The sequence below is a fragment of the Balaenoptera musculus genome, chromosome 11 (assembly GCF_009873245.2).
Source record: "Balaenoptera musculus isolate JJ_BM4_2016_0621 chromosome 11, mBalMus1.pri.v3, whole genome shotgun sequence".
Classification (NCBI taxonomy): Eukaryota; Metazoa; Chordata; class Mammalia; order Artiodactyla; family Balaenopteridae; genus Balaenoptera; species Balaenoptera musculus.
In genome coordinates, this window is record NC_045795.1 from 64,145,281 (window position 1) to 64,158,201 (window position 12,921).

At 45.3% G+C, this 12,921-nt stretch overlaps 1 protein-coding gene across 1 annotated transcript; it reads left to right on the forward strand.

Moving 5' to 3' along the window:
- Positions 1 to 3,310: 3,310 nt before the first annotated feature.
- Positions 3,311 to 3,638, forward strand: LOC118903145 (bolA-like protein 2). The gene has a single exon (XM_036867882.1). The coding sequence runs from the start codon at positions 3,371 to 3,373 to the stop codon at positions 3,629 to 3,631; it is 261 nt and encodes an 86-aa protein (XP_036723777.1). The 5' UTR covers positions 3,311 to 3,370; the 3' UTR covers positions 3,632 to 3,638.
- The last annotated feature ends 9,283 nt before the right edge of the window (positions 3,639 to 12,921 follow it).

Sequence of the window (12,921 nt, forward strand, 5' to 3'; positions counted from 1 at the left end):
TGCTTTCTTCTGGATAGGCTCTAGATCATCCATGTCTCTGAAAATGTGGTTCTTAAAACTGAACACAATACCTAAGGTATGGTGAATTACATTCCTCTCTAAGGGTCCTTATATTTTTAATCCTAAGAATCTATAATCTTTATGCTTCTGATTGCCTGAATAATACCATCTCTTCATTACCACCTCAAGGCCAAGAAAGAAGCATTTGAAGAACTGTTTTAAAGAACAGTATATTTAACTGTATGATATCACTTATATGTGGAATCTAAAAAATACAACAGGCTAGTGAATATAACAAAAAAGCAGACTCACAGATATAGAGAACAAACTAGTGGTTACCAGTGGGGAGAGGGAAGTGGGGAGGGGCAAGATAGGGGTAGGGGATTAAGTGGTACAAACTATTACATATAAAATAAGCTACAAGGATATATTGTACAACACAGGGAATACAGCCAATATCTTATAGTAACTAAAAATGGACTATAAGCTTTAAAAATTGTGGGAAGAAAAAAGTGTAACAACATAGCAAAAAAAAAAAAAAAAAAAGGAAAATCCCCGGCAGTCCAGCGGTTAGGACTCAGTGCTTTCACTACTGTGGTTCAATCCCTGGTCGGGAACTAAGAGCCCTCAAGCTGCAAGCTGTGGCCAAAAACAAACAAACAAACAAAACAAAACAAAAGGGCTTCCCTGGTGGCGCAGTGGTTGAGAATCTGCCTGCCAATCTGGGAAGATCCCACATGCTGCAGGGCAACTGGGCCCATGAGCCACAACTACTGAGCCTGCGCGTCTGGAGCCTGTGCTCCGTAACAAGAGAGGCCGTGATAGTGAGAGGCCCGCGCACCGCGATGAAGAGTGGCCCCCGCTTGCCGCAACTGGAGAAAGCCCTCGCACAGAAACGAAGACCCAACACAGCCAAAAATAAATAAATAATTAATTTTTAATTAAAAAAAAAAAAAAGTTTGAAGCAAATGTAGGATAATATACGAGCACTACTGGTATAATTTTCTAAAAAAACAAAACCAAACAAATAAATAAAATTAAAATTAAAAATTAAAAAATCACCTGCAGCACTTATCACAGTGCTATGCACAAAGAAGATAACAGAAGTACCTGTGGTATTAAGCTGAACATAGTAAAAAGAATGCTAGAGATTAAACTTCAAGTCCTGACTCAGCTACAAATGTGGCATGTGACCTCAAAGAAGACAATTATTCTGGGCCTCAAAGTGGTTTCATGAGTCCATGAATTTCACGTTTCATAGCCAATTTACTATATATATGATAAAAATGAAACTTAGAGACAATGCAATTTCCATTGAAAACACCAATACACCACCAATTCCATATCCACCAAGACTATACTTTGATCTGGATCACTAGGCAATATCTCGCTAGCATTTTAAAGAGTACTTTCCCATTCACATATCTCTTAATTCTCACAACAGCCCTGTGAGACAGATTAGTTGAAAGGCACCCCTATTCCTGACTGATGAACTGGCTTGTTTGCCCCTGAGGCATTTCAGCAAGCCTCAGCTACACTATGCATACAAAATTGTTCAGAATATCCTTCAAACATTTATTTTGTCTCCGTTATTAATGTTACCCCCATTTTAGTTTGCTAAAGAACAGCTGTCTGGGTAGCCTGCTGACATTCACTTTAAATTATACCCAACCCAAGAGAATCACGCTAAAATGGACAGTGATTGAGTACTAGGCAACCAGCTATTTCAGAGAACCTCATTCTTAGTGATCCAATCTTACCCTTGATTATTAGGTATATGACTATGCAATACTTTTTCTGTCACCGTTTAAAAAAAAGACAGATGTGAGATTTTTTTTCCTATTTAACCTATTAAATCAGCAATTTTTAATGTACAATTTTTTTAATGATAAAATTTTCTTAATGATAATTCTCAATGCTACCAAGGGTATGATGAAATGGGCATTGGTAAGAATGTACAATCTTGGGACTTCCCTGGTGGTCCGGTGGTTAAGAATCCGCCTGCCAATGCAGGGGACACGGGTTCGAGCCCTGGTCCGGGAAGATCCCACATGCCGTGGAGCAACTAGCCCGTGTGCCACAACTACTGAAGCCCACGCGCCTAGAGCCTGTGCTCGGCAACAAGAGAAGCCACCGCAATGAGAAGCCCGCGCACCACACGAAGAGTAGCACCCGCTCGCCGCAACTAGACAAAGCCGGCACACAGCAATGAAGACCCAACACAGCCAAAAATAAATAAATAAATAATCAAAATAAATTAATTAAAAAAAAAAAAAAAAAAAAAGAATGTACAATCTTCCAGAAAGCAATTTTGCAAAATGTATCAAAAGCCTTAAAGTTACACACTGTCTGACTCAGTAATTAAATATATATTTAAGAATCTAGGGCTTCCCTGGTGGCGCAGTGGTTAAGAATCCGCCTGCCAATGCAGGGGACATGGGCTCGAGCCTTGGTCCGGGAAGATCCCACATGCCGTGGAGCAACTAAGCCCATGCGCCACAACTACTGAGCCTGCGCTCTAGAGCCCGCGAGCCACAACTACTGAAGCCCACGAGCCACAACTACCGAAGCCCGCGCACTAGAGCCTGTGCTCCACAAGAGAAGCCACTGCAATGAGAAGCCCGCGCACCACAAGGAAGAGTAGCCCCCGCTCATCGCAACTAGAGAAAGCCCACACGCAACAACAAAGACACAACGCAGCCAAAAATAATAAATAAAATAAATGAATTTGAAAAAAAAAAAAAAGAATCTATCATAATATTTTTTTTTTTTTTTTTTTTTTTTTTTTTACCATATTGTGCAGCTTGCAGGATCTGAATTCCCCGACCAGGGATTGAACCAGGGCCCTCTGCAGTGACAGCATGGAGTCTTAACCACTGGACCACCAGGGAATTCCCCCAAGGATGCTTTTTTAAAAGAATTTCTTGCGAGTTCCCTGGCGATCCAGTGGTTAAGACTCTGAGATCCCACTAAAGGGGGTTTGGGTTCAATCCCTGGTCAGGGAACTAAGATTCCACATGCCAGGCAGCACGGCCAAAAAAAAAAAAAAAATTCTTCATGTCTGGTAATGAAAGGTAGACAAAACAATAACAAAAGAACAGGGGACTTCCCTGGTGGTCCAGTGGCTAAGACTCCCAATATTGGAGGCCCAGGTTCGATCCCTGGTCAGGGAACTAGATCCCACATGCATGCCGCAACTAAGGGTTTGCATGACACAACTAAGGAGCCCATGGACCACAACTGAGAAGCCCACCTGCCACAACTAAGGAGCCCGCCTGCCACAATTAAGACCCGGTGCAACCAAATAAGTAAATAATTTTTTTTTTAGGTTCCGTCCCCGCTGGGCTGTCGCCCCCGTTGGGCTGCCACAATGGAACTCAGCGCTGAGTATCTCCGGGAGAAGCTGCAGCGGGACCTGGAGGCGGAACACATGGAAGTGGAGGACACGACTCCCAACCGTTGCGCATCCAGCTTCCGAGTCCTCGTGGTGTCAGCCAAGTTTGAGGGAAAGCCGCTGCTTCAGAGACACCGGCTTGTGAACAGTTGCCTAGCAGAAGAGCTCCTGCACATCCATGCCTTTGAGCAGAAAACCCTGACTCCAGAGCAGTGGACCCGTGAGCAGCAGAAATAAGGGACCCGGACCTATACACCTATTAAATTATGAGTCAGGCCCAAAAAAAAAAAAAAAGAAGTAAGGAGAAAATAAAGCATGAAGTTTTATTTCTAATTACCTACTACTAGGATCTGATCTTGGCATTCTCTAGGTGAATATTTTCTTAATCTATTCAAGGAAAAATAAAGAAAGAACATATCAAAGTTATAGACGTAGAAAGGATAACAAAGGCAAAGGATAACAGAATCAGGATTCCCCTTTGGAACAATGGACAGAAATCAGGAGTTACAGAAGGAATATAGGAGTGTAAAAAAGTCCAACACATAGATTCAAAAAACCAACCAGGGGCTTCCCTGGTGGCACAGTGGTTAAGAATCCGCCTGCCAGTGCAGGGGACATGGGTTTGAGCCCTGGGCCAGATCCCACATGCCGCGGAGCAACTAAGCCCGTGCGCCACAACTACTGAGCCTGTGCTCTAGAGCCCACGAGCCACAACTAGTGAGCCCACATGCCATAACTACTGAAGCCCACACACCTAGAGCCCGTGCTCCGCGACAAGAGAAGCCACCGCAACGAGAAGCCTGCACACCGCAACGAGTAGCCCCCCCTCACCACTAGAGAAAGCCCACGCGCAGCAACAAAGACGCAACGCAGCCAAAAATAAATTAATTAATTAATTTTAAAAAACCAAACAAACAACCAACTGAGGACAAAGACTTGGGTTAATAGCAGTTCTAGAGAAAAAAAGACCTACAGGTGACCTTACTACCACACAAGTATAAACTAACACTGAAAAGTGGATATTGAAAGAAAAAAGAACCTAATTTATTCTAAAGCAACACTGATGGAAACTAAGCTCCCCAAGGGCAGGGATCATTTTAAATTCCTTAATCACTTTACTTTCAGGGCCTAATACAGTAGTATCTGGATCAGAACATATGTGACAAACTGTAGCATGTCCAGAGGATGATGCCCAACACGGTAAAAAGTTTAGAAAGCACATTTCAGAAGAGGTGGCTAGAAGGAAAAAACTGTTTAGTCTGGAAAATAAAAAATTTAAGTGGGACAAAATAACTGTCACTGAATAGCTGTAAAGTGGAGATTGGAGCTACAAGGAATAATTGTAGACAGCAAAATTAGAACCAGTGAATAAAAACTGCAGGGAGGCAGCTCTGAGATAATTATCAAGGAAGTCTTTCTAAAATGACAAATTTGCAAACCTGGAATTGATAGCCACCAGCTGTGAAGTCCCTGTCTAGGGGAATACTTCCTAAAAGAGAGGACTGGATGAATCACTTATACTGTGTGAAAAACTGCACTAGATTATCTCTAAGATCTCTACCAAGTCTATGATTCTACAAGTAGGAAGAAGTCCAGTAAAGGAATTATTTTTGCTCTCAACACTGCCAAAGTTTAAAAAAAAACCTAAAACCCAGGAATTTCTTTAATTAAAAGGAACAATCCCACCAAGAAGGGATAAAGGTTGACCTGTTGGTCAAGATACTTGATATGAAGAGACTGCTTTGCTTGGGATTAAGCTTTTCATTGGGAGTGAGAATAGGTCACCAATTCCAGCTACAGTCACTCACTTCCTGTTTGGCCAGGGGCAAATGACTTCACCTCTCCACTGGAACTGAAAAATAGTAATTTAAAATACCAATATTACAGGAATATAATTTAAATTAGTTAGCTGCAACATACTTTAGAATTTACCTTATGTGACAATTAAAACTGCATTTTCCACCTGAAACTAACATAATATTGTAAATCAGTTATACTCCAATATAAAATAAAATTTAAATTAAAAAAGAAGAAATACTAAAGAAAAACCCCCTGCATTTTCCTACTTTACACATACACTAGGGTTGGACTATTAAGTATATCTATTATAAATAATAAGAACCAAGTTTCTCACTGACAGAAAAAGAAATTACAAATAAGCAAGGAGGTGAATGCTAGAATGAGCTCTGTGGTGCTGGATTAGAGCCAGAAGAGACCAGTATGAACCCATGTTTATATGTATATACAGATAGATACAGAAACAGATCTGTGTAGGGAATTCCCTGGTGGTCCAGTGGTTAGGACTCTCTGCCTTTTCACTGTTGAGGGCGCAGGTTCAATCCCTGGTTGGGGAACTAAGATCCTGCAAGCTGCAAGGCGTGGCCAAAACAAAACAAAATAGGTATGTGTATACCTGGGTCAGTATACATACATATATTTCCTAGCTCTGTTCCCTAAGAGTGCCAAGAAGCAGTGATATCCCAGTAGCAATGAGTACACCCAGTTTATTTAGAAACCAGACCTTGGTTTCTAAATATTTTTCTGCAATAAAAGAAACCAGAGCTCCTTGAAGAAATGGTTGGTTCTAGGGCCAGGGCAGGGGAAATACAAGATGAGACTGGAGCATCTTGCAGCACCAGAAAGTAAAAATGTGATCCAAAAAAAAAGGGGGGGGAGCGCCTCATGTCAAAAGAACATAGGTGGCAAATGGCCAAAGCTATAAGAATTTATGCAACAAAATATAGTACTGGATTACAATCCAAAGGGAGAAAAATATTCATGAATCCATACTGATATAAATGATTAAATAAATAAATGGGGGAAAGGCACAAATCTTCCTTACAGAAGAATTCCAAATAATAAATGTAAGAGGAATGAGGGAAACAGAAAATCACCACTAGACTAACACAATAATAATTGCTGCTGCAGGCAAGTTTCACTGATGAGTGCTAAAGTTAGTGGGTGAAACTTTAAGAAAGAAAATCAGATCTTTGTTTAGCCTCACAGAGATATTTACTAATTACTGTGGGTGGTTTTAACATACGCTCACAAATTCTTTGATACTCATCCCTTCAGGAGGTGGAGCTTAAATTCCCTTGCCCTGGAGTGTGGGCTTGACTCGGTGACTCATTTCTAGCTTCTAACAAATGAAGTAAGGAAACGGAAAAAGAGTCACTTTATTGAAAGCAGGCAGCCACACTACTTTCAATCAAGCTACCAAAGTTAACATCAGTAATAAATCGTGTTGATATCAGATATCCTCTGATATGAAATATGATGGGACAAGAAGGGCATACTATCTCTCTGGTTATCTTCCCTAAAATGCCTAACCTCAGGCTAATCAAGGGAACACAGAAAATGCAAATTCAGGAACACTCTATGAATGACCACTATTCTTCAAAAGTGTCAAGCGTCAAAAGCAAGGAGAAACCAAGAAACTGTCACTGGTTGGAAGAAACTAAGGAACCATGACATCTAAAGTGCAATGTGGCATCCTGGATTGAATCCTGTAACACAAAAAGAGTATCAGTGTGGAAAAACTGGGGAAATCAGAGGAAAGTCTGTAAGTTAGTTGATAACATTAAACTAATGTTGATTTCTTAATTTTGATAAAGGTATGACGATTATATAAGATGTTAACATTAAGGGAAGCTGAATGAAGAGTATACAGAAATTGTATACTACTATCTTTACAACTCTTCTGTAATCTAAAATTATCTCAAAATAAAAGGTTTTTTTAAATTGCATTTTCCTTGTAAAATTAGGGAGAGTGAGGAAAGGTTATAAATACATTTCAAACGATACTTAAATGCAAACTAACAAAATGGGTTTTACGGGGCTTCCCTGGTGGCGCAGTGGTTAAGAATCCGCCTACCAATGCAGGAGACATGGGTTCAAGCCCTGGTCTGGGAAGATCCCACATGCCGCAGAGCAACTAAGCCCGTGTGCCACAACTACTGAGCCTGCGCTCTAGAGCCCACGAGCCACAACTACTGAAGCCTACGTGCCACAACTACTGAAGGCTGCATGCCTAGAGCCTGTGCTCTGCAACAAGAGAAGCCACCGCAATGAGAGGCTGACGCACCGCAAGGAAGAGTAGTCCCCGCCCTCCGCAACTAGAGAAAGCCCGCGCACAGCACCAGACGCAGCCAAAAATTATGTTTATTTATTTATTTATTTTTAAATGGGTTTTACGGTGAGAAGATTAACTTTTCAACCTGTAAAGAATCACAAAAGTAAATTTGGTTGACTTTCAAGCTTAAAATTTTAATGACATACGAAGTAGTTCCCCTAAGGTGTGCGTTGAGAAATTAGCCTACAATGCTCTAAGAAGGTAGTGTGTACAAACCCCTCATATATATCAGTTTGCTCTATCCCCTTTCTTGACCCTAACTGTCCTCAACATACTCACTCCTAGCAATAAGGCCACAGTAACCTGGTTCTAAGAGCGCCATTTAGAAGGACAAAGTGAAATCAGTTGGTATCTACTCGGTTTCCTTTTCACACTGAGCAAGTCAAATGAACTACACCAAGATGACTTCAAAATGTTCCTCTCAGATTTTCTTGCTTTTTAAAGAAAAATAAAACCTACATATCAATGACTGATGCTTAATATTTAAAAAGGAGGAGGAGAAGGAGGAGGAGGAAAATAGTGATGTCAAAAATTTGAAGTATCGAGGCTTCCCTGGTGGCGCAGTGGTTGAGAATCTGCCTGCCAATGCAGAGGACACGGGTTCTGAGCCCTGGTCTGGGAAGATCCCACATACCGCGGAGCAACTAGGCCCGTGAGCCACAACTACTGAGCCTGCGCGTCTGGAGCCTGTGCTCCGCAACAAGAGAGGCCGCGACAATGAGAGGCCCGCGCACCGCGATGAAGAGTGGCCCCCGCTCGCCGCAACTAGAGAAAGCCCTCGCACAGAAACGAAGACCCAACACAGCCAAAAATAAATAAGTAAATAAATAAATAAATAAATTTATTAAAAAAAAATTTGAAGTATCAACAGCAAAAGTTTACGAAGCCAAAGGATGGACCACCAAATTCAGAAACAAGATTAGGAAAAAGAACAAGACCCTAAGATCAATAGGAACCATATCTCTAAAACTAAGCAACCTATCTTGATGTAGGTGGGACGTTCAAACCACACAAGGGAACACTCACTCCCACCCCCACCCTACAACCAAAATTAAAACTGCAAGCAAGTATCTTTCCTTGTTCTCAAGCCATTTTGAAAAAGTATGACAAACTTGTCCTACTCTCCCCTGAAAGCCAATTAATTAATAAAAGTTTTCATACCCTCTAAAAAGTAAAGCTAAGCCACTAGGCATAAGAAAGACAGGTGTTTCCTTCACTGTCAGCAAACAATGGAAAATGACTTTTTAAATATGTAATATAAACTTATTTATAAATTTGGGAATTTTAACTCAAGTAAGTATATGCTGGTATGACAAATATATGAAGAGACGACTTAAAAAACTGAGACAGTGGGGAAATGTGTTAGAATCTCCCCAGCACTGTCCAACATACGTATTCCATAAGTTACGGAAAAAAACCCGAAGGAACTTTTTGGCCAACCCAATAGGAGTTTGCACAGTGGAGAAAGAAGGCAGACCCACTAGGCTTCTGTGACTTGATTAAAACATCCCCTAAGAACATCCCGTGCCCTTAGTTTCAATTCTATAATCAACCGCATCCTTATTACTGATTTGGCTGCCCAGAAACAAAGGAGGTGCCCTGGCCAGTGGATAATTAATTCCCATGTGCATATGGCACTTAAAACTTTGGACAAAAATTTTTTAAATTTTTAAATATTTATTTATTTCAGCTGCACTGGGTCTTCGCTGCGGCATGCGGGATCTTCATTGCGGCATGTGGACTCTTAGTTGTGGCATGCATGCATACAGAATCTAGTTCCCCAACCAGGGATTGAACCCGGGCCCCCTGCATTGGGAGCACAGAGTCTTACCCATGGACCACCAGGGAAGTCCCTGATGTAAATAAACTGATATCTGGCTTATCAGTCTCCAGTGAGATTACTCTGCATGAATAAATTCTTAAGTGCTTAAATCACCCCTGTGTGAACCAAAAATGTCCAGTTTCTGAAATGTCCAGTTTCTGAACTACTGTGGGAGTCAGAGGGACCTTGGTGTGGATGACACTTTATCTGTGTGACCTTGATTCCTGTCAGTCTAAATTTCCTCATCTGTAAATAAACACCAACAGCTAGTGCCTGGAAGATGGCAAGTGCTCAAAAAGTGATAGCTTTACTATATTTAAGGCAAATTTGAAAGGAAGTGTATAATTGAGGTAAAAACATTTCATTTAAAAAGCAGCGGTATGGGACTTCCCTGGTGGCCCAGTGGTTAAGAATCCTCCTGCCAATGCCGGGGACACGGGTTCGAGCCCTGGTCCGGGAAGATCCCACATGCCGCGGAGCAACTAAACCTGTGCACCACAACTACTGAGCCTGCGCTCTAGAGCCCATGAGCCACAACTACTGAAGCCCGCAGGCCTAGAGCCCGTGCTCCACAACAAGAGAAGCCACCGCAACGAGAAGCCTGCGCACCGCCACGAAGAGTAGCTCCCGCTCGCTGCAACTAGAGAAAGCCCGCACGCAGCAACGAAGACCCAACGCAGCCAAAAATAAATAAATTCATTAAAAAAAAAAAAGCAGCGGTATGGACCATCAAACCACATCAATTTAAAAGACATCCCCTGACAAGAGATGTCCCATGCAAGAGAGTTGAGAAGCGCAGTTAAAATGCTACAAGTACCCCCTGCACTGTACAGATGGAGTCTCTTGCTTAGCAACTCTAGTGTTGTCTACCAAACACCCAGCCCATAATAGTTAGAGCATGACAACTGTTCACTCTAAATCCATGTGCTCAGCTTGGATTCAGAACTGATTTATAAAAATAGCTGCTGCTGCCGCTCTTTGAATCTCTTTGAGCTGATGACTGGGCAGTGTTACCCTATAGGCCTAGAGCAGCTGTATTCCCTCACCACACCCATTTCTCTGTCTGCCCAGCCGGGCTGACGGCACACCCCCCCCACCCCACCCCCATCTCTGCAGCATACTATTCTCCCTCTTCCCGGGCTGAGTGAGCAAATTACAAGCACAAATATCCCCTGATGCAATGCCACAACCATCCCTGGGAAAGAGCAGAGGCAGTTGCCAAAAGCGCAGCAGCAGGAAAATGGGCGGGAGACACACACACGCAGAGCAAGAAACACTGCAATCCTAGGGAGCCAGGGAGAGGGAATCGAGAGGCCCTGGGGAGCAATACTGTAACTGGACCGAGGAGGGTGAGGAGAAAAGGGGGTTCCCAGGAGAAAGCTGGGTAACACTAACCATCCCGAGAAGTACGTTTCACTCTGGGTCTGGGTCCTAAAACACAGATCTAAGCGTAATCACTGTCTCCTCCCCAAAGCAGTAAATGCATTTAATTTACCCATTCCTGGATGCAAGCAAAACCCTAACATCCCCCGCCACCCCCCCAACCCCCCCCCCCACGGGGTAATTTCACCGAAGAGCTCAAGCAACATACCAGCGGAGAACCTGGTCCATGTGCTAAATCACAATCTCTGTTCTGGCTAACATTTCCAACTGCCCCCCAGGTGCCTGTCCTATCCTCGCATCCCCACCCTTTACAGCGACCCTGCGCACTCCCGCAGCCAGAAACATGCTTAGTCCCCAAACAGTGCTAGGGCCACGCACGCAGGGAGAGCCCTGCCTGGGGCCCCGTTCTCCCGACCACCCTGCAGCCCCTCCCGTAACCCCTGACCCTGCACCCTCTCTAAGGCTCGCCTCAGCCCCACCTCAACTGACCCCCCAAAGCCTCACGGGACAACCTTTGAGTTCTCCTACGTCCCCGAGCCCCACCCAGGGCCCCAGGCTGCAGCCGACCCTCGCTCCCCAGGCTCAGCCCCATCCCGCGCCCAAGGCGTGCCTCTCGGCCCCACCGCTCCAGACCCCAGCAGCTGGACCTCTCAGCCCGCCCCGCCCGGCGGGTCCCCGGATCGCGCCTCGAAGACTTGGAAGATCACGCCCGCAGGCCCCCCGCCCGGCCGCCCCCGCGTCCCGAAGCCGGCGGCCACCGCCCTTCCCCGCCTCGGGCGGGCCTGGTGGGGTCCCGGGCGGCCGCGGGGCGAGGCTCGGGCAGTCCCGGGGGCACTAGGGAGGCCACCCCTCTGACCGGGCCCCGCCTGCCGCTGCACCTACCCGCCGCCGCCGCCGCCGCGCCGGAGCCTGAGCCGGAGCCGGAGGGAGCCGGGAGAGGGCCGAGAGCAGCCGGGAGGAGCCGGGAGCCAGCGAGTGAGCCCGAGGGGCGGGACGCAGGGAGAGGCCGCTTCCTCGTCGCCCTCTTGAGGGCCGGCGCGAGGGTGGGACGCCGCCACCGCCTATCCCGCGGGCGCCGCGGCTCCGGCCAATAAGCGCGGTGAGGGGGCGGGCGGACGACAGCGGCGGACCAATAGGCGCCGGCCCCGCCGCCTCGACCCCGCCGGGGTAGCGGCCAAGCGGAGGGCCGTTGGGGGTGAGGTACGCATGGGGGCTTCAGACGCCCGCCTCCCGCCCGCCTGCTGCCGCCAGAGCAGCGGGAGGACAGACTGGCCTACTCCGCTGCTCTGTGCACTGGTCGTCGCTTCCTTTTAGAACTTGGTGCCTGGAGCGGGGAGGATGCGAGCGGCGGGGAACACGCGGCCGGGCCTGTGGCTCTATGACGTAAACTGGGAGGGGCGCGGGGCGGGGCCTGGGGCGCTGGCCAGCTGGTCGCTGGAAAGAACCCTAGCGGGATGAGGACGCAGCTGGGGGGCTTCTCCTGGGCTGCTCTGCCACCAGCCACAAGTGACGTGGCTGTTCCAAGTTGAGATACTTTATAAGTGTAGAATACACACCGAATTTCCGAGAGTTAAAAAATATATAAGATAGCTCATTCATAATCATTGATTACAATTTGGGTCATTACAAAATTGATTGCAGGTTTGAATATCTTTGGTTAAATAAAATATATTTAAAACAATTTCATGTTTCTTTTTTACTACTTTTTAAATGTAACTACTAGAGGGACTTCCCTGGTGGCGCAGTGGTTAAGAATCCGCCTGCCAATGCAGGGGACACGGGTTCGATCCCTGCAGAGCAGCTAAGCCCGCGAGCCACAACGACTGAGCCCACGTGCCACAACTACTGAAGCCCGCGCGCCTAGAGCCTGTGCTCTGCAACAAGAGAAGCCACCGCAATGAGAAGCCCGCGCACCGCAACGAAGAGTAGCCCCTGCTTGCAGCAACAAAGACCCAATACAGCCAAATAAAGCCAAATAAAGAAAATAAATTAAAAAAATAAAATGTAACTACCAGAAAAAGAATTACTGTTTGGTTCACGTTATATTTCTGCTGGATAACGCTGGTCCAGAAGTTAAAAGTGATAGCTGACACTGTATTGAATGCTCACTATATTCCAGGCACTCTCTAAGTATGTGATACCTAATAACTCATTTAAATCATCACAACAATCCTATATGGTTGGTATTCA